We start from the raw sequence: 22130 nt of genomic DNA, 5'->3' as shown, positions 1-22130 counted from the left end.
GTGGCCTTCCACAATTTATGAGAACCCCTGGTAATTACTTCAAACCAAAGATTGTTAGCTCCTCTGAGTCAAACTGCAAGACAAGATAAGCTGCTCTCAAGCCTACATTCTTGCATACATACCCCTTCTCCTTGTTGTTTTTCACAACTCAGGGATAATTAATAGACAGTTCCCTTCAAACAAGTGTCTTTTGAACTCTTTCATAACTTTGGCTCTAAGCATGTTTTACAGGCTGATAAAGACACCTCCCTAGCACATCTGCCCAGACTAAAAAACAAATTTTCAAATACAAACCCCTTGATGTCTGCTCAATTTCAGCCCAACAAACCCCCCCTGCCTTCCTTGTCCAAGGCTTTAAAGGGAGTGGGGGGTTGCTTTTTGTTTTGATTAGCAATGCAGTGGCCCTCTTCCTAAACTTCCTCTCTGTATCTCTTTAGTTGTGCCCCAAACCCTAACACTCCCCTTTCTCTTTTCCTGCCCTCTCTTCTTTACATTGTTGAACCTGAGTCCTGGAGAAACATGCCCAAGTGGTGCAAGGTCGCTGGCTGGGAGGCATAAACCACATGGGACCCACGTGTTTCTGCTATGGTCATCCTACTGAGAAAACATGCAGGCACTGTTCTACATCCAAAGTGCTTAACAATAAGTCATTGATTTTTTGTTGTTGTTAATCCTCACCCAAGGATATTTTTTCTATTGATTTTTAGAGTGGAAGGAAGGGAGACAGAAAGAGACAGAGCCTGGCCGGTGTGGCTCAGTGGTTGAGCATTGACCCAGGAAACAAGAGATCTCCAGTTTAGATTTCCGTCAGGTCACATGTCCGGGTTTCAGGCTCGATCTGCAGTAGGGGATGTGCAGGAAGCAGTTTATTAATGAAGTTTCTCTCTCATTGATGTTTCTACCTCTCTATCCCTCTGCCTCTAAAAGTCAATAAAAAACATATTTTTAAAAATATGTATATATAGAGAGAAACATCAATTGGTTGCCTCTTACACATGCTCCTACCAGGGCCCGGGATCGAATCTGCAGCCCAAGTACGTCTCTTGACTGGGAATCAAACCCGAGATCCTTCGGTGTACAGGGCGATGCTCTAACCACTGAGAAACACTGGCCAGGGCCATTGATTCTTGATAAATGGCAGTTTTTCTTTCATATTGGGCAACAGACATGGAGACTTTTTTGGTACTTATTAAATGACTTCATGACTTGAGCAACTACTGCCAGTCAGTCAACTACTTTCTTAACATGACAACTGAGAGAAATCCAACCCGATGTATTTTAAGCAACAAAAGTGAGGGGGAGAGATTTATTAATGCACAAAACTAGGAAGGGCAGGGTTAGGCTCATTTCAGGCACCAAAGGGTCCAGGTTGACATGGTATCATCAAGATACTGTTTCTTTCTTAGGCACTGTCCCCATGAGGTGGCAAGGATTACCATGGAGTCTCTGGGCTTGTTTTTTCACACAGCAAAAATCTTAGTTCAAAGATTCTCATCTCTGAAAAAGTCCCAGGAAGGGCTGTTTCATGCCCATTCCTAAGCCATCTCACTCTGCCCAAGAGGATGCCATCTTCCGCTTTGCCAGGCGGGGTGGTGGGACCGGCCCTTTGCAAACCTGTGGGCTAAGCAAGGGGGTACTTGGGGGAGGCTGCACATTTTGCTCAATTCCCTCTACTATTTTTGTGCCAAAAGTACTTTTTGTTGAGGATAATGTTCAAAAGTTGTTCCTGAACACAGCAGGGTATGAAACCAGATACATTTCAACAACAGGAATATTTTGAACGAGGTTTTCAAGGTTTATTCTCCAATGACCAAAAAGTGTTTAAAAGTGGAACATACTATCTTCCGGTTAATCCAGACTTTGTAGCCTGTACAAAGCATTCACTTTCCTGAACCATCTGCTGAACCTCACAGAAGTCCTGACATAAAACCTCGGATTTTTCCTAAGGTTCCCAGTTAACCATACTATGCCCATGAATCCCTTTCTTTTGCATTAGAGCTATAAACTGCTTTCTATTTTCAGATGAACTTTCAAGAATGTTGCAACGTCTTCCCCACTCATCTTGTCTCTCTTCCTCCCTCTCAGGACTTACAGCAGGCACCGCCCAGGCCAATGGTCAGATTCCCCAGGCTGCACACTCAGTGAGTGCTGTTCCCGAGGAAGCCCAGAGACACGTTGACACAACTAAGGTAGGCCCGAGAGTAACTGACACACCTCTATCCAACTGTCCCCTATAAACCCACATTCCAAACCATCAGTGGTGTTCTAATAACTGGTCTTTTAAAAAGAGAATACAGTAGTTAGTTCCAACAACTAAGGCCCTATAACTTCATTTAGATAATTGCTTTATATATTTTTTATCTTAAAATTACATAGGCTGGAATGGAAAGTTAAAACCAACTGCCATCATCCTGCTTTGGGGAAATGTACAAGTTTTATATTAATGCTGAGGATTGACAACTCTTTTTAATTTAGCTACATGTATCTGGCTGAAGCGATTTTCTTGGTTTAGTCAATGGTTTTAGACTCTCTGAAAGTGGTTCCTGGGTTTTAAGCCCTTGGGATTTCTACTTACTTTTTCTGAATAAATTAGAGCAACGAGTTAGTCAGAAGCCCTACATTAAATGCTTACTGAGCCCCAAAACCAGATTAGAAGACTACTACTAAAAGTATTTCACTATAAAATGTGCATTTAAATTTTTCTGTTAATGTTCTACATACATCCTCAGGGTGATGGAGAAGAAAACACATTTTAAAACAATAGCCAAATTGGTATACTATTCTTTATAACTCTTTTTTTTTCCTCAGTAGAGGGGGTTAATGAAGATTCATTAAATCCTTCTAAAAACTGTAGCTAGAAGCTATAATTTAGTTACTAGCCCAGTTGATAACATTTGCATTAACTATACAAGTTTCCTTGAATATTTCCCATGTGTGATTCAAAACAACCTTAAATAATTGCAGCTTTAAAAAATTTTCACTTCATTTCCACCTTTCATTTTGCCCGTCAGCCAGTGGTGGAAACAAGTAACGTTACAAGCTGTGTTTCTGCCATCTCAGCTCGCACTGTGCTTTCCGCTGTGTGATGTTTACCGTTTCTGTGGTGCCAGTTGAAGACAAACACTTTTAAAAGCTGAAAGCAATTAAGGATCCCAGAATAGAAATCACTTAATTATGTGTCACCATCAATTCCCCAACTGCCAGTTCAGAAATTTCTGAAAAATACATCACCAGTTAATTAGCTTATCATGTTAAGTAAATAAACTAAAATAGAAACTCTATTGTAAGGCACTTTGTGAGGGGAAGAAAACTTCCAAATGGAATCTTTACTGGGAAGAGGTTATCAGGCAAAGAAAGAAAGAAATGAAACCCCGATAAAATGTAAATTGCAATGATAATTATCACTAAAAGAGAAGGATTCAATTCATCTGCCTGAAATTTCTGGGGAAGTTACATTATGCAAATATAATTTATTATGATCTCTTCTACCATTGGCATGCTTTTGTTAGCCTTTGGCCAAGTTTGATGTTCTGGTTTCTACCAATAGCACATGCTTCATGATCTTCCTCTTCGGAACCACTCACGTTTATTTCATTTGATTGCATCATAATCCTGAGACAACCCTAGATAATAATAGGGATTATAATTAGCCAGCTGGTTTTCACACGGCTAAGAAAAGGTAAATCCTTAAGACTCTAGACCAGGTGTGCACACTCCTGCTCTACCACCTGCCACGTCCCCTGAAGCTGTTAAGCCTATAATTAGCTCCTCCCTAGAAGCCCACAGTCCTGGGAAAAGGCACCTTTGTTCTCAGGTGCCAGCAGGGAAACAGCTCTTGCCGGGACGGACAGCCTTTATGGTGGGTTTACACAAGGGTTACCTGTAGTCCACAGAGAACTGTCCTGGCTTTCTTTTTCCCTTCGAAAGTAGAACATTTGAGATTTGGGGAAGGTTTTGGGACACTCCTTAACCAGCTCTCTGCCACTGAGGGTAGTAACAAGGGCAAAATAATTGTAGAGACACCTGCTCCTAACCCCTGAGCTTCACAACCAGCCCAATCCAGACCAAGAAAAATGCTATGGATGCATATGCCTGCACCCTGGGGCCTAAGTGGGAATTCCAGGAGAGCACCTTTACTTCCTTTTTAATTCCTGAGCCATCTCCCAGGTAGCTAAGGTCTATCCCACTTAAGCTCTTTTAAAGATAACAGTGGTTCTGAGGAGATACATATATAGTCTAAATACAGTAGACAACTCCTCCCTCAGTGCTGTGGTGCAGTCTTGCATTTACAGGAGACAGGGTAGGCTAGTGCCCCAGGTGATAATGTTAAAGGCCTTTTGGAGTCTGTCTCCTGTCCCAGAGGAAAGATGAACTCCTGAAACAACCTTGTAGTCTCAGGGACTGAGGGACTGGGGCTCCCAGGAGCAGACACTGCCTCAGTCAGCCAGACCTCACACGTCAATGGAAATGTCTTCTCTACTGTGGCTGCCTGTCCAGATAATGCTGTTGTTGCTTTGTTGAAGGACAAGAAGCCAGCTCTTGGTCAACAGGACCCAGGAACCCCCAAGGTCCATCACCGTCCGAAGTCCAGCATGCCACCGCCGCCTCCCATACGGCGGTCCTCAGATACCAGCGGCAGCCCAGTGATACCCGCCAAGGCCAAGGGCACCGGCTTCCCGGCCCCACCCGATGACTTTTTGCCGCCACCGCCGCCACCCCCACCTCTGGAGGACCAAGAGCTCCCGCCACCACCCCCTGATATTAACGATGAGCCCCCAGACTTTGTGCCTCCCCCTCCGCCGTCATTTGTAGGGGATGCGGGGTCATTACCGCCCCCTCCTCCGCCACCACCCGCCCTGGCACCCGAATCCCAGAAGGCACCCCCCATTGCCACCAAAAGGCCTCCCATTCCCCCAAAGAGGCAAGAGAACCCAGGACCACCCAGCGCGGGGGCGGGAGGGGGCGGGGAGCAGGATTTCATGTCAGATCTCATGAAAGCTTTGCAGAAGAAAAGAGGCAACTTGCCCTAAGGGAAACATACAGATATCTTTGTGTGATCGGCATAATCACTTCTAACCACAGATGTAGCTTTCTTACTTTATTGTCATGACGGCTTGATCATTTTAGATAAAATATTGAAGTATTCTGACTAGAAATGATGTAAAACGTTTCACTGTTCTCAAGTACATTCATAACTATTAACCTAACACGGAATTTAGAATACCTGTCTACATGTACATATCTTTCCTGTGACTTCCAAGTCAGTGGAATGTATCTTGCTTTCCAAGTTAACCAAAATAATGTTTTATGTTCATTTATTTTATGATGTTCAGAGCATCAAATTAATAAAAGTTTAAATTTCTCCCCCAGAAGATGGTATTTCTAGAAATATCAATGTATGAATCTAATGCAATATTCACACTTTTAATAATATATTTGATCTTTTAAAAAGAGCTTTACAAATCCCACACCTTCTAAAGAAACCATGTCAAAGTCAAAGGCTAACATGGGCCAAATAAGGTTTAAGTTTATGTGGGCCGCAAAAAAACAAAAGCTTCAATTTTCATAGAAACGTAGGTTTATTTCTATAGAGACATGCTGAATACAAAAGACTGAAATAAATGAGTAATAGTTAACATAAAATAATAGAAGATTTTAATAAAAATTAATATTTTTTCTTGAACATTAACTTACCAGACACTGAATAACTGCACAAATTAATAATTGTAACGCAAATAAACCTATTTTTCTTGTTCTCCGAAAATGAAATATTTCCTGTTGCGCATACCAAACAAGTTCGCTGCTAGTATTAGTGGGGAGAAATGGTGCACCTGCACAAAGCACGTAAGAGAAATGAATGCAACACGATTATAATCAGTCATTATCGAACGTTGTAGTTCATTAATAATTATGTATAACAGGATATTATAAAAATTAAGTTATGAAATTTTTATTAAAACGTTTCTTACATACCATTATATTGGCTGGGCCACAAAAATATTTGTTGTGTGCTGCATGTGGCCCATGGGCCACAAGTTTGACATGCTTAAATATTTGTTGTGGGCTGCATGTGGCCCATGGGCCACAAGTTTGACATGCTCGGTCTAGTCTTGATGCATATTTTCCGCCTTCACCTCCATGACTTTCAGAATTTTCAGAAAAATGAAAGGGGAAAATTCTCTAAAACAGAACCTCATTGGCCTGGGGTGAGTTAAGGGTCATTCCTTGTCAAATCATTTGCAGCTGAAACTTGACAAAAGAGGTACTGGGACTCATCACTGTGGATTAAGAGGACCCAGAGAATACACCTGGGTGCTGGGAAGGGAAAGGGAGAGATGGTTGTCATGGGCTTCAAGGAAGACCCAATAAAAACAAAGTGAGTTTCCCTCCCCTGCTTCTTCCTCTGGGAGCATACAAAACTGACATGATTTTAATATTGTGAAGGTTCTGTTGTCACTTTGAAAGTATAATGCTTAATTTAGTCATTAAAAGGTTTATTACAAAAATAAACCTAGGAAGACATCGGGCCTGCAGATGTACTTTACCTAGATCCCCCAGAGCTGGATGATAGCCGCGTCTCCTAATGTCTCTCCACAACATACCCTTCCTTCACAGGGAAAAAGCAATAAAAAATATTGGTTTTTGATCCACTCTAATAATTTCTGCCTTTTAATTGGTATGTTTACAACATTGCTGTTTAAATTGATTACTGACATCATTGGATTAACATCTACCATATTTGGTACTGTTTTCTACTAGTTGCCCTTGTTCTTTGTTCCTATATTTGTCTTCCACTCTTTTTCTGCCTTTTGTGTTTTAAGTGAGCATTTTATTTTAATTTAATTTATAGGGGTCTCCCTTATACCCTGGTCCTGGAACTGGTCACAGAGTGCACCCTTCACTCAGGGAGAAATGCTATTCTGTAGGGCCAGTTCTTGGGCTCACAGACAATGTGCTCCACGACCTGACACCAAGGGCAAAGAGAGGTGCATTCTGGGAGGCTAAGGGGAGGCAACCAGTCTCCATAGTTGTTTTTCTGTCTGAAATGCCCACTGCCTGACAACCACAGCACACTCCCGTGCTATGTGTCCTTGCTCAGGTCTCTTCGTTCAGCCACAGCTCATACTCCTCACTCCTGCTGGAGTGCCCACCTAGTCCCTTTGCTACTCCTAGCTGAGAGAGTGTCAGCCACAACAAGATTCCTCCCCTCTCCAGCAAAGCCCTGCTTGCTGGAAGCTACCCATTGTCTACACTATCATGAAAGTGCAGCAGGGAACACAGAAGGCTGATGGACCTTGGGCTTTAGCAAGGGCTAAAAGTTATGCACCAATTGTTCTGTCGAGACAATGGTGGCTCTAGGCAATCCCCTAACCTGATAATCTTTTACTGTTTACCAAAACTTACCTTTGATATGAGTGTTTGCTTTGCTAAAGGGCAAATGTGTATTCTAGTAAATAAAAAGCTGTGGGTCCAGAGATTCGAGGAACCTCTTCGCTAGAGAGTAAGGTCTTCACCTGGCTCTCCCCAAGCCTTCTAAATTTATATTTCTTGTCTAGTGTATCCATTTATGTGCAGCCCCTTCTCCAGATCCTGAATCCTTGCTGCAAAAGGTTGCGGCACCTGCTGTGAGCTCCCAGCTGCCAGGCTGCATCCTTGGCTCTATCAGCCACTCTTCCTTTTGGCCTTCCCTTTTTGCTCCATTTACCCACCTTTAGATGTTTCAATGTGTGGCTCTCTCCAGTGTATTTTTGTGCTTAGCAGGGTAATCCTTTGTTGAGTTATAACTGTTCAAATTGTTAAAACTTCAAGGTGAGAGGCCAAGAGGATCTCATACTGCCATTCCTGACATTACCTGCCAAAGAGCTAAGCATTTTATATGATTCTATTTTCTTTCCTTTTTTAGCACATGAATTATACTTCTTTCTTTACATTGCTAGTAATTTATTTCAGGGATAAGGTAAGAAATATAAAGGATGAACCTGAAACATCGTACACACCAGAAAACAAGGAAGTTATCAAAAACTTTTAGGATTATGTCCAAAGGAGCCAATATGAATAAAATCTCACTGACCAAACATGGGACACTTTGTACATCAGTAAAGATAATAAATGCAATTGTATAAAACATAAAATATGCTTAAATTCAAGAGTTGATACTGACACTAACATGCTTGGGAACCCACTCATTAGTTTGCCTTTCTGTATCTCAGGATAACCAAATAACTAATGATAGAAAGTTTACCTTTTTAGAAGGATTCCTAATAAATGAGTGATAGGATTAATTGTTATCATCAACAACCTTATTGAATCAGTGGGTCAAGGTGATTGTCAATGGTACTGATATTACAAAAAGAGACCTGGTGGAAGTACATAACATTTTGCTTCCTGATAGCAAGTATTTCTATCAAATAAGAATCTGAATCAAGCTCTAGATTTATAGAAATACTAGGGGCCCAGTGCACAAATTCGTGCACTTTGAAAGGAATTGTGGGTTGCTAGGCTGTGGTGGGTACAGGGGTGGGTCTCGACCCATCCTCCGTGCCCCCACCTGGCCACTCCCACTGTGGCCCCTGGTCCCCTCTCTGCCAGCAGCCCCGCTCCCACTGCTGCTGCTGCTCCCAGACACTGACGGTGTGGAGTGATTGGGGCCGGCATCAGCAGCGGGTACGAGCGGAGCCAGCGTTGTCAGCGGGTGTGAGCAGCAGCTGGTGCTCCAATCACCCCTCAGGAGCAGGGGGAGGTGGAGAAGTCCTCAGGGGCAATTGGGGCCAGCAGGTGCCACTCGCACTCGCTGACGGTGCCAAGTGATCAGGGCCGGCACCAGGCACCAGCAGAGGGTGTGAGCGGGGCTGGCACTGGCAGCAGGTATGAGCGCCGGGCAGAACCATGGCATGCGGGAGCAAAGAATTTTCAGTAACCACCAGAGGCTCACCCCGATGACAGCAAATAATGGGAAAAATTTGAAAATTGTCTATTTGGTTTCATGCATTAGGGAGTTAGTTGTTAATTCTCTTAAGATGATAATGATATCATGGGTATGTGTTTAAATTATTAATGTTTGGAGATGCATACAGAAATATCTATAAAATAAATGAAACAATGTCTGAGAAATTCTTTTTTTAAAATATATTTTATTGATTTTTTACAGAGAGGAAGGGAGAGGATAGAGAGTTAGAAACATCGATGAGAGAGAAACATCGATCAGCTGCCTCCTGCACACCCTCTACTGGGGATGTGCCCATAACCAAGGTACATGCCCTTGACTGGAATCGAACCTGGGACCCTTCAGTCTGCAGGCTGACATTCTATCCACTGAGCCAAACCGGTCAGGGCTGGGAAATTCTTGTGTGTGTGTGTGTGTGTGTGTGTGTTAATCCTTACCTGGGGATTTTTTTTTTCATTGATTTTTAGAAAGAGAATCATCCATGTGAGACCCATCGATTAGTTGCCTCCCACATGTGCCCTGATGGGGGCTGAGGATCAGGCCTGCAACCAAGGTACGTGCCCTTGACTGGAATCAAACCCACCACCCTTCAGTCTGTGGGCTGATGCTCTAATCACTGAGAAAAACCAGCAGGACTTTAAAATACTTGGAGATATATAAATTATACCTCAATTAAAATAGTAACTATGAACTTGAGGGAAGTGTGTAGGGGTGTGGATGAAGCAAGATTGGTCATGCATTGATGATTGATAAGCTGGATGAATGGTAAATGAGGTTCATTAAACTATGCTCTTTTCTTTAGTTAATGTTTGAGAATGACCGTAATAGACAAAACAAAGCTCTAAAGTACAATGAAATTATTATACTTATTAGATGTGTCCCAAAGTACTGGGTACATAGTATTAGATGAATACTTACAAATTAAAATATTATCAAGATTTCTCAGTTATTGAGGATAGCTCGTGATTTACCAAAAACACTTCATTATTCCACTAAAGTTATTAATTAAAACAAAAATGGCTCTGTGTGCTCTGTTCCTCCAGACGGTAGGCTCTCTTTACATGTCCCTCTGGAGGGCAGGCACCACACCCAGCCCAAGCTTTTAATCTATTTTATGTCTGTCTTTCATTATTTCTTCAATCCCGAAAGCGCCTCCTAGATTGCACAAACCAGGTCAAGTCTCCTTCTCCGTGCGGGATTCGGGAAGAAGACAGCCCCAGGAAACCGCTCGGTATATTCTGGCACCCAACGTGGGGCTCAGCAGGGGGGCAAAGCAAGGAGGTTAGGCATTTCTTTAGGGATCGTCCCAGAGTATTGCAGCCGCCACAGAACTGAAAAGAAAATTTCTCAAACCTCGTGTGGATTCCCACAAGAAATATTAACTTCAACATGGACCCAAGAGAGGAACTGGCCAACTTAAAGAGGAGTCCACACCTGGAGACACGCCTTACAGCTGCAGATAATCAATCACCCGGCCCACAGATAGCAATGATCCCAAGCATCCCACTGAAGATAAGAAGTGGGAAGAGGACGAAGTGGACAGCAAGGAGCCCAGAAGTGACCAGGAGCCCAGGAACACCTGAGAACATCCTTCTTTCCATGTTAGCAGTAATCTGCTGTACGTATGCAAATGTGGATTAAAGAGTCTTAAAAGGACTCAAACCCTTCAAGAAGCTTTCACTTATCAAGATGTATTAAGGAAAAGTAACAGGGAAGAGTGCCTAGCACATAATTAATTATTGCCTTTACGGTACTAGGACCTCCCTTAAAGCTAAAAACAGACAATGGATTCATGTACGCTAATACACCTCCTACTGGGGATGTGCCTGCAACCAAGGTACATGCCCTTGACCAGAATCGAACCTGGGACCTTTCAGTCCGCAGGCTGACACTCTATCCACTGAGCCAAACCGGTTAGTGCGACTGTTTACAGTATTTTTGTCAGCAATATCAAATTTATCATAAAACTAATATCACTTATTAATTCTCAAGCTATTTTAAAGTAAGCCAACCGTACTATTAAGATGCAATTATTAAAACAAAAAGGGGGAGACAGATGTTATGTCTCACCTCAAATGCAAACTCAGTCATGATTTTATACTTAAAAATTTTTTGCTTTATATTTAAAATTTTTTTGAATTGCAATGCAGAGGGTTGTACAGCAGCCAAATGGCATCAGGCCTCCTGTACAATAGCCTCCACCAAGTTAGCCTGGTTGAAGAAGGCAAAAACCAGACAAAAATTTTATCAGATGCAATAATAATGTTGGGAAGAGGTTGTGTTTTTTATCTTTCCAGAAGGAACAGCACAGCCAATCTGGATGCCAGAGAGTTACGTGCGTCGCCATGATGCACCCGGAGAAGCTGCTTGCCCCATCGTTCAAGGGACTGAGAGTTGCCCTGATGACAGTGATGCAGAAGAAGTTAACTACTAAAGCCGACAGAAGGCAGAATTTACTACCTCAACCATGTTTCTGGCCATGCTGACATTGGTTAGCTGCCAGTCTTCTATAAGACATTGCACAATCAACTCTAAGGACTCTGAGCAAATATACACCAGCAGCAAAAGAGACTTTTCAATCAGTAGCAAGAATATTGACATAGCTGTAGTTTGATTTCTCTATTATTATTGTGTTTGCATTGATATCAATTTGTTATTAGCTTTTAGTCAAAGCCTTGTTCTTGATGTAAAGTTTTGCTTTTGATTTTAGCTGCAAAAATATATTTAAAAAGGGGGAGGTGTTAAGGGCCGGTAGAATACAGTTGGCTTAATTTACATCAGCTGGATTCAGTGTGAGGGCAAAAGCCCGGCCCTGGAGGCGGGACCAGTCAAAGACTGGACGCCATCCAGTTTGACTCTCCCGCCCAGTGGTAAGGGGATGGATCTCATGATGTCAAAGGCCCTCCCAGATGTGATGTAACTTCCTGTAACTCAAGTATATAATAAAGCAGCTTTCGGAAAAAAAAAAAATGATCACAAAGATGTTACAAAAAATAGGTCCAGTTTATCTAGTTAAGAATATTTTTATATATAATCACTATGAAATTCAGGATTTTCATCAAAATGTAGATAAGAATTTATCAAATTAATTATTCTATGTTGAGTTCAATGACAGACGTATTCTTTAATTTCTTTTTTCCAAATCAAGATGAGCAGCTAACTCTGAGATCTCTAGCCCAAGCAGGAGTAGGTGAGGAGTAGCCTGCTTTCTCGGCTGCAGAATGCTTCTGAAAAGGATGCTGAAGAACTTGCTGCAGAAGATAGACCTGGTAAACAATTTAAATAGATAAATATAGATTTTCTCCATTAGGACCCTTATTAGTTTTCTAAATTTCTAACAAGGGACATTTTAAATTTGTTTGAAAATGTTTAAACATTTTACATTTTATTAAAACTTCAATTATAGTTGTTACTTAAAATTTCTATTGTTCCACAGAAAGTTCCTTAAGTACTAGTTTTATGTTAAAACAGGAGAGTGAATATGTACAGTGTCATGAAGACTACATATATATCCTGATTATTAAAATTCACAGCAGTTAGAGGATTATAATTTTCTGAAATATTGAAAAAAATAAAACAATGTCAATAATTTTCAATCATTACAAACCAAGGGCCTGATTCCTACTTAGACTGCTTCCTCATTTTGCCCCAAGTACTAAGGAATTTTCTGTGGAAAAATAGAAATTTTAAGTAACAAATATTACAATTTTGCCCCATGGTTATAAACTGAGGCATCAAAGAACACACTTCTTTAAACAATGATTCTAGGGGAAATATATATTTTCATCCTGTTATAAAATGATTAAATCATGGAGATGTAATGCACAGTATGGTGGCTATATTTAATACTATATTGCATATTTGAAAGCTGCTGAGAGTAAATTTTAAAAGTCTTCATCCCAAGGAAAAAAAAAGATTTTTGTAACCACGTATGGTGATTGATATTAACTAGATTTATTGTGGTGATCATTTTGCAATATGTACAAATATAGAATCATTATGTTGTACACCTAAAGCTAATATAGCATTATATGTTAACTATATCTCAATTTAAACTATTTTCCCAGTGGTTTTATCACTTTCTTGAATTAAGAAAATGCATAGTTCTGACAGAAAACAGTGGATGATTATAATAAGAAAGTAAAGCCAAGAAATCAAATAGAGTATACTACTATCCTACCAATATTTTAAATAGAAAGACTGCATCGTCATCAATGTTAGAGCCCTTCTTCAACTCTCCCCAGGTACTTTCTATACACATCCTTTTATTAAAGTCAGTCTTAAATCTATCTGAACTCACCTACTAGTTTGAAAGCTCCTTGAATCAATTTTTATACTTCTCCACAGCACCTCACATAGAGTGGATTCTCAAGAAATGTTTGAAGCAAGAAGGTAAACACAAGTTGTATATGTAAAGGATTTCATGTAAAAGGTTTATAAAAAATAAACTTTTTTTTTCCTTTCCTGCATGAGAATGTAAACTTTAGTTAACATTCTAGGTCTGTTCCCTGGCAACCTGATGAGGTGAGGTGGTACGTCAACTGTATCACCACACAACATTGCTTTTGACTGAAAAATAGCTTCTGGCTTGAGAGAACTGTAAATCCCCCATAGAATCCCTAGGGCTTTCTTTAGTGTGGTGACTCTCAAGGCAGGTCTCCTGTGGGGACACTGGAAACTACACCTATGGTCCTGACAAGAGATACTGATTTTTTATTTTTTTATTTTTATTGAATTTATTGGGGTGACACTGGTTCACAAAATTATGTTTCAAATGTACAATTCTATAACTTATCATCTGTATATTGTATTGTGTCTTTGTCACTCAAAGTCAATTCTTCTTCCATCACCTTTTATCCCCCCTTTACCTTTTTCTACCTCCCTCACCCCCCTTTCCCTCTGGTGATCACCATACTTTGTCTGTGTCTATGAGTTATTTGTTTGTTTTTTGCTTAATCCCTTCACCCTTATCACCCAGCATCCTATCCCCTTCCCCTTTGACAGCTGTTAGTCTGTTCTCTATATCTATGAGTTTGTTTCTATTTTGTTTATTTAGTTCATTAGATTCTACATACAAGTGAAATAATATGGTACTTGTCTTTCTCTGACTGGCTTGTTTCACTTGGCATAATACTCTCCAGGTCCATCCATGCTGTTGCAAAGGGTAACATTTCCTTCGTTTTTACAGCTGAGTAATATTCCATTGTGTAAATGTACCACAGCTTTTTTTATCCACTCATCTATTGATAGACACTTGGGCTTCTTCAAATCTTTGCTATCATCAAACAAAGTGCTGCACGAAGGTAGAGAAAAGGGAACCCTTGTGTACCATTGCTGGGAATGAAGATTGGTACAGCCACTGGAGAAAGCAGTATGGAGTTTCCTCAAAAAATTCAAAATGGAACTGTATTATGACCCACTGATTCCATTCTGGGAATATATATGAAGAAAACAGAAACACTAATTTGAAAGAATATTGCACCCCTATGTTCATTGCAGCATTATTTACAACTAGAGACTCGGTGCACAAAATTCGTGCACGGGGTGGGGGGTGGTCCTGTCAGGCCAGCCTGCTACACCCTCTCCAATCCGGGACCCCTCGGAGGATATCCTGAGGATCGGGCCTAAACCGGCAGTCGGACATCCCTCTCACAATCTGGGACCACTGGCTCCTAACTGCTCACGTGCCTGCCTGCCTGATTTCCCCTAACCACTCTGCCTGCCCCCTAACTGCCCCTACTGCCAGCCTGGTCGCCCCTAACTGCCCCCTGCTGCCGGCCAGGTCGCCCCCAACTGCCCCCTCCCTGCCGGCCTGGTCACTCCTAACTGCCTCCTCCCCACCAACCTGGTCACCCCCAACTGCACCCCCTGCCGGCCTGGTTGCCCCCAACTGCCCCCACTGCCGGCCTGGTTGCCCCTTACTGCCCCCCATGCCAACCTGGTCATCCCCAACTTCCCCCCAGCGGGCCTGGTCACCCCACGCAGCCTGCTGTTTGGTCGTTTGGTCATCTCTTACTAATCCCCCTGCTGGCCTGGTCACCCCACAATATTAAGGCTAAATAGCCATAGATTAAAGGCTACCATAAGTCCATACCAACAGAGCTTAAATTCAAGTCTTGAAAGCTAATCTGCAGGCAATTTAACTGTCTTCCAAGTAAAGCTGCTCTTTAAAAGAAGAACGAAAAATTTAGACACTTAGCAATTATTGGGAAGAAGCAGGAAAGTGAGAATCAAAATCAGGAAATATAAATAGAATTAAAAAAACAATAATGATCGAAAGCAGACAAGAATTTTAGACAGCTATTATAAATATGTTGAGGAACTTAAAGGAAAGCATGAACATAATAAGGAGATAAATAGAAGATACAGAAAAAAGCAAAGTGCGCCCTAGCTGGTTTGGCTCAGTGGATAAAGCATCGGCCCATGGACTGAAGGGTCACGGGTTTGATTCCAGTCAAAGGCATATGCCTGGGTTGCTAACTTGATCCCCAGTGGAGGGCATTCAGGAGGCAGCCAATCAGTGATCCTCTTTCATCATTGATGCTTCTATCTCTCTTTCCCTCTGCCTTTCTCTCGGAAGTAAATTTAAAAATATATAAAAAAAAAAAAAGAAAAGAGCAAAGTGGAACTTCTAGAAATAAAAGATCCTATATAATAAAAGGCTAATATGCAAATTGATCAAACAGCAAAACAACTGGTCGCTATAACGCACACTGACCACCAGGGGGCAGATACTCAATGCAGGAGCTGCTCCCTGGTGGTCAGAGCGCTCCCATAGGGGGAACGCCGCTCAGCCAGAAGCTCTGAGCCTCTCCCGCCTCCACAGCAGCACTTAGGATGTCTGACTGACAGCCTGTGGGGAGTGGGCCTAAGCCATCAGTCGGACATCCCCTGAGGGCTCCCAGACTGCAAGAGGGCGCAGGCTGGGCTGAGGGACCCCCCCCAAGTGCACAAATTTTGTGCACCAGGCCACTAGTAGCTAATATTTGAAAACAGCCCAAGTGCCCATTTGTAGATGAGTGGATAAAAAAGCTGTGGGGCATTTACACAATGAAATACTATGCAGGTGTAAAAAAGATGGATCTCTTGCCTCTTGCAAAAGCATGGATGAACCTGGAGACTACTATGCTAAGTGAAATAGCCAATCTGAGTAAAACAAATATCACACGATCTCACTTATTTGTGGAATCTAATGAATAAAACTAATTGACCAACAAAATAAAACTTGAAGCATGTAGGCATGGAACAGACTGACATACCTCCATGTGGGGGTGGGGGAATGAAGAGAGATAAACCAAAGAACTTACATACTTATATGCATAGCTCATGGACACAAACAATAGGGTGATGAAGACCTGGGTGGTAGGCAGGGCCTGGGCAGAGGGAGATTAAAGGGGTAGGGGGTGGAGGAATGGGAGATATCTGTAATACTGTCAACAATAAAAAATAAAAATAAAAATTTAAATATGACATAGTTAAAATTAATAAAAATATATGCAGAAAAGTCAACCACCTTACCTCTGAAAAATCATTCCTTTCTGCTTTTTGCACTGCAGACTCTGCCATCCAGTTCTTCAGCACGTATCTAGGATTAATAGCTTAAACAAAAGGGGAAAGCACTTATTGGAACCATAAATTACTAGGTCAACACAGATCGTATGAAATTACAGCTGAAATTAGATAATATTCAATAACTTTGCTGGAAGGCTCTAATGAGAAAAATTACCAGCATTAGTCAATTTTGGCTGTTTATAAATAACTAGAGGCCCAGTGCATGAAATTTGTGCACAGGTACGGTCCCTAGGCCTGGCCTGCAATCAGGGCCATCTTCCCCAGCTGATGGCAGCCAGCCCTGCCCCCCGCCGCCACCCACCCCTAGTTTCCCGTTCATCATCGGGCAATTGGAGCCTGCTGGCTGGGGGAAGGAACCAAGAGGTTGGCCGTTCCCGCCTGCTTGCTGGCCCCGTCCCCTGCCACCGGTTGCCCTCTGTGTGTGGGGTGACTGGCGGGGCGGGGGCCTTGGCCTGGTGCTGCCCACGTCCACCGCCACCCACCCCTGGCTCCCATTCCCCATCAAACTATCAGAGCCTGCTGGCCGGGGGAAGGGACTGAGAGGTTGGCCGGCAGGCCCCGATCAGGCAATCGGGATCAGGGCCTGGGGGCTGGGGGCAGCTCCTGTGTTGAGCGTCTGCCCCCTGGTGGTCAGTGCATGTCATAGCGACTGGTCATTCTGCCTTTCGGTTGATTTGCATATTACCACCTAGAACAGTGCCCGGCACAGTGTGCAGGCAGGAGCTTCTGCTGTTATTATTACGACTAGAAGCCCGGTGCACAAAAATTTGTGCACTGGCCGGCGGGGGGGGCCTCACCCAACCTGTGCCCTCTCACAGTCTGGGACCCCTCAGGAGATAACCATCTGCTGGCTTAGGCCCACTCCCCTGGTGGCAGATGGCACGCCCAATCCCGTGATGTCTGCCCAATCTCCCCCTGTCGCAGATGGCAGGCCCGGATCCTGCGCTGGGGCGGGCGGTGGCTGGGGATTGCGCTGCCACCAGCGCAGGGCGGAGCAGCGGGATCTGCCTGCAGTATGCAAATTTAATGGCCATCTTTGTTGGGTTAATTTGCATACTCTTCTGATTGGCTGATGAGCATAGCGAGGGTATGGTCAATTAGCATCTTTGTCTTTTATTGGTGTAGATGTGCAATATTTTTTACCTAATGGTACAGAAAAGACTTTCTGAGCATTATGAGCAACATGTTTTCTTTCCAGTGTTTCAGCATTAAGTTGCCTACTTCACTATGTTCAGTTTGCTAAGCATTTCATAAAGCATGGAGAAAGTAGTGAGTTCATCTGAATTAGGCCCTTTATTCTAAGTGGAGAGGGGAAAAGTTGCTGCTTTTAACATCTTCAATCACAGAATTAAGGTCTGACTCAGGAGGACTGCTTAGTGCTGATGCTGCCAAGAGCATACAGAAAAGGTTATCTGCAGGCAAAATTCTTTATACATTGATTTTTTTTATATAATAACAATGCATTTTAAAATATTAAAATGCATTGTAACAATGGTACATGTAGAAAAATTCCAGAAACTGTCTTTATTTGAGATGAGACCTTTCCAAAATAATTTATCAACTGGGTGATATAAGGGAAGTTCTAGAGGCCTGCAGAAATTACCATTCTAGTAGAGTAGAATAAAAGAGAAATTTTCTATGGAGTTAATTTATCCATATAAAAACATATATGTATTTTTTAAATATATTTTTATTGATTTCAGAGAGGAAGGGAGAGGGAGAGATAGAAACATCAATGATGAGAGAGAATCATTGATCAGCTGCCTCCTGCATGCCCCCTAATGGGGATCGAGCCTGCAACTAGGCATGTGCCCTTGACCAGAATCAAACTTGGGACCCTTCAGTCCGCAGGCAGGCATTCTATCCACTGAGCCAAACCAGCTAGGGCTATATAAATTTTTTTAAAGTAAATAGTAATTATCTTTGGGAATACAGGGATCTTTTTTATTCTTTTTACAAGTCTGCATTTTTCAAATTTTAAAGAGTTCATAGACAACTACTTTAAAATAAAAACCCCTGTACACAAAATATAGATAGGCCATCTTTAAACAAAAAGAAAACTACACGCAATAAAAATTGTGGAAGCACTCAGCCTAGGCAGAGGGAGAGTGGAGTCATCCAGTTAAAAGTTTGACATATTTGTCATTTGCTAGAAACCCGCCAACAAAATACTGTTAAAATACATTGGTAATTGCAGCTATAAATAGAACTTGCCTAGGAGCAATTCTCCTAGGAAAGGGACCCAGAGGCAGAGGTTCCACCATTCCCCACATCTTCATCCTCTTCCTCTCCACAGGAAGTTGAGGAAGCTAGCAGGGCAGGCATTTGGGTCAGGAGCCGGCATGGGGCAGTGGGCCTGGGGAAGTTGGCATCGAGCAGTGACCTTGGTTGAGTCTCAGTATATGAAGAGTGCCTTCCCTCCCCACCTATGGTCCCAATATCCTGGCCTGGCTTTTTTCCCTAAGAATGTGTCCATTCCATGACCTTCCCTTTTCCTCCTCTCTCACCTCTACAGCATTCTCACTCATCCCAGCCTCCAGGCAACCTGCACTAAAGTAAAAAGCAAGTTGAGAACCCCCTTTCCCCATATCCACCAGTCCCAGCTCCTCTCTCTCTTCCCCCAACAGTCCCCAAATAAAGCCCATGTCATGGGGGAGGGGAGGATAAAACATGCAGAATCCAAAAGTACAAAGATAGTGTAAGGAGTCTCTGGGACAGCTTTAAGCATACCATTATTTGCATTATGGGGTGCCAAGAGGAGAAGAGAGAGAGCAAGATACTGAAAATCTATTTGAATAAATAATGACAGAAAACTTCCTCTCTGTGGTGAAAGAAATAGACTTACAAGTCTAGGAAACACAGGGAGTCCCAAACAAGAGGAACCCAAGGAGGCCCACACCAAGACACATCATAATTAAAATACCAAAGTTAAAGAGAGAATCTTAAAAGCAGCAAGAGAAAAGCAGTGAAGAAGAAAAAGATAAAAAATATGAACAATATAATGACAATAAATGCGTATCTATCAAAAACTGAATCTAAAAATCAAACAAACAAATAAGGAATCTAAGGAACAAAATAAACTAATGAATAAAACAGAACCAGAGGCATGGAAACATGGAACAGACTGAAGAATTTCAGAGGGAAGAGGGGGAGGGGGTTGGAAAGAGATTAACCAAAGAATTTATATGCATAAATGCATTACCTAGGGACACAGACAGTAGGGTGGTGAAGGCCTAGGGCAGGGTGGGAACCTGGTAGAGGGGGGCAATGGGGAGACAAAAGGGGGATATCTGTAATACTCTCAACAATAAAGTTTTTTTTTAAGTGGCAAGATGTGATTTATCTGCCAGATTCCAAAACTCATGTTCTTTCCACCATAACTCAAGCCATTTTCCTATCTCTCCACCATCTTTTAAGACTATATTACTTTAAGACCAGTATGCACACTTACTAAAAACAGAGCTTTCATCCTCTGAATTAAAAATTACACATGAGAGCCCTGACCGGTTTGGCTCAGTGAATAGAGCGTCGGGCCGTGGACTGAAAAGTCCCAGGTTCAATTCCCAGTCAGGGCACATGCCTGGGTTGCAGGCTCAATCCCCATTAAGGGGTGTGCAGGAGGCAGCTGATCAATGTTCCTCTCTCATCGATGTTTCTAACTCTCTATCCCTCTCCCTTCCTCTCTGTAAAAAATCAGCAGAAATATATATATATTTTAAAAATCACCCACTAGAATTAGAAAGCTCATATATGATACTTCAACTCAACTAAAATTTACTCATCTAGAATTCTTCTAGTTTTAAAAAAAAACAAACTCAGTTCCCTCACGTAATTACTTCTGGTTTTTAAAATGTTGCTTTTATGTGATTATTTAAAGTTTTTAAAACATCAAAATGATTACTTACTCATCATTCTTTTTCTTCTTTCACTATCTGAATCATTCATGTTACTAAGAATAAATAAAACAAAAGACAAAATTATCTACCATCTTCCCAAACTATATCTTTTTTCCCAAAAGGGTAGGAATTATTTCATAAGACAAATATTGAAAAAAATTTAATCACATTGAATCAGTATCTAAAAGGAATACAGAAAATACTGAGTTGATTAAATATGTAAAATACTACCTTGTTTAGTTATTTTAGATAATATCAAACCTTGTACTTTTACAAGTTAAAAATATTTTTTGTGTAAAAATTGACTGAAACCTTTCCTTACCTTAAACAGTTTTCTGAAAATATTTTACCTTTTTCTTGATTACTCAGGGTAATCTTGATAAACAACTCTCAGTGGCCATTAAACTGTGACGGGCTATTTGCTCCTGTGTGTCCTGTGGTTTTCCTTCAGTTGCCTCTACCTATACTCTTTTACTCTTTCTTGTTTGTTGCTTCTAATTCATTTGAGTTACAAAACAAAATAACTTCTTACAAGTGTACAAGATGTACCAATAAGTAAACACTGGATAAAAGCCTAAGGAGCTCTCCTGCTACAGGGCTTGGGAAGCCTGGGGAGCTGTGTATTAGAGAGCTGAGGTGAGCAGATAAGTGCGCTCCCCATGGGTGAAGTGTTACTACAGACGCCTCAACCAGTGCAAAGTACCCAAGAGTAAAAAGGAAATGGTAAAAAATGGAAAGGGAGGGATCTGATGGATTGACTATGCTAAAGTAATACGTCACATGCTTTTTTGTAAATTAGATTACCTTACCTCTTCAGTCTCAAAAGGTACTGGGACACCCAGGCAGGAAAGAGTTCATGTTTTGAAATCATCTTCAGTGCCCAAAATTGCTAAATGAAAATATAGTAATAGACTGCTTATTCTATTAATGTTTGTTCAGTTTATTTTAATTACATTCTCATACTATCCATATTTTTTCAAGTATACTATTTCAAGTAGAAGTAGTACTAAAAAGGAATAATATTTCATAGACATCCATGTAATGGCATGGTTTAAGAGAAATGAAAAATATACAAAGTTCTTACCGGTAGAGATTACATACACATGAATACTTGTATTACCAAGTTTACCTTTAAATATGGAACTCCCTTAAAATAATTTACTTTTAATAACTTAATTTGCAACTGCATTTTATTTAGTCATCTATTAATTCATTTAACAAATACTTATGCAACATCAACTATTGTTAGGAATTTTATTAGGTGGGAAGGATATAAAAATTAATAAGACATGTCCCACCCTGGCCAGTGTAGCTCAGTGATTAGAGCATCAGCCCGCGCAACAAAGGTTTGTTCCTGGTCAAGGGCATGCACCTGGGTTGCAGGTTTGCTCCCTGCCCCAGGTTGAGGTGGTTGCGGGAGGCAACCAGTCAATGTGTCTCTCACATTGAGGTCTTTCTCTGTCTCTGTGTCTCTCTCTTCTCTCTCTCTCTCTTTCTCTCCATTCCTTCCCTCCCTCCCTTCCACTCTCTAAAAAGCAATGGAAAAAATATCCTCTGGCAAAGATTAACAAAAACAAAAGACATGGTCCCTGTATTTAAGGAAAGTGTGTAAAGAAATATTCAATTCCATTTTAGAAATATACATATTTATAAGTATACTAGGGGCCCGGTGCACAAAAATTTGTGCACTCGGGGGGGGGGGGGGGGGGGGCCCCCCG

General features: G+C 41.7%; 2 protein-coding genes across 5 annotated transcripts in view; one reads left to right on the top strand and one right to left on the bottom strand.

Moving 5' to 3' along the window:
• The window catches only part of APBB1IP (amyloid beta (A4) precursor protein-binding, family B, member 1 interacting protein), a 125079-nt gene extending 119525 nt beyond the window's left edge, over nt 1–5554 (top strand). The window contains exons 13-14 of the mRNA XM_005856975.2: nt 2086–2189; nt 4524–5554. Coding sequence (XP_005857037.1) covers nt 2086–2189; nt 4524–5030 — 611 coding nt within the window. The 3' untranslated portion in view covers nt 5031–5554. The remainder of the gene's footprint in view (nt 1–2085; nt 2190–4523) is intronic.
• Nucleotides 5555–10813: 5259 nt separating this feature from the next.
• Nucleotides 10814–22130, bottom strand: part of LOC102254518 (UPF0061 protein ETA_18310-like) — a 46191-nt gene continuing 34874 nt past the window's right edge. For all 4 annotated transcript variants that reach the window (XM_005856973.2, XM_014540678.1, XM_014540683.1 and 1 more), the window contains 4 exons: nt 21222–21301; nt 20422–20465; nt 16463–16542; nt 10814–12210 (listed from right to left, as the gene is read on the bottom strand). In XM_005856973.2, coding sequence (XP_005857035.1) covers nt 12088–12210; nt 16463–16542; nt 20422–20465; nt 21222–21301 — 327 coding nt within the window. In that variant the 3' untranslated portion in view covers nt 10814–12087. The remainder of the gene's footprint in view (nt 12211–16462; nt 16543–20421; nt 20466–21221; nt 21302–22130) is intronic.

Source organism: Myotis brandtii, unplaced genomic scaffold, assembly GCF_000412655.1.
Source record: "Myotis brandtii unplaced genomic scaffold, ASM41265v1 scaffold1058, whole genome shotgun sequence".
In the NCBI taxonomy this organism is placed as follows: domain Eukaryota; kingdom Metazoa; phylum Chordata; class Mammalia; order Chiroptera; family Vespertilionidae; genus Myotis; species Myotis brandtii.
Note: the sequence above shows the minus strand (reverse complement) of the source record. Positions and strands in the feature narration are given on the sequence as shown.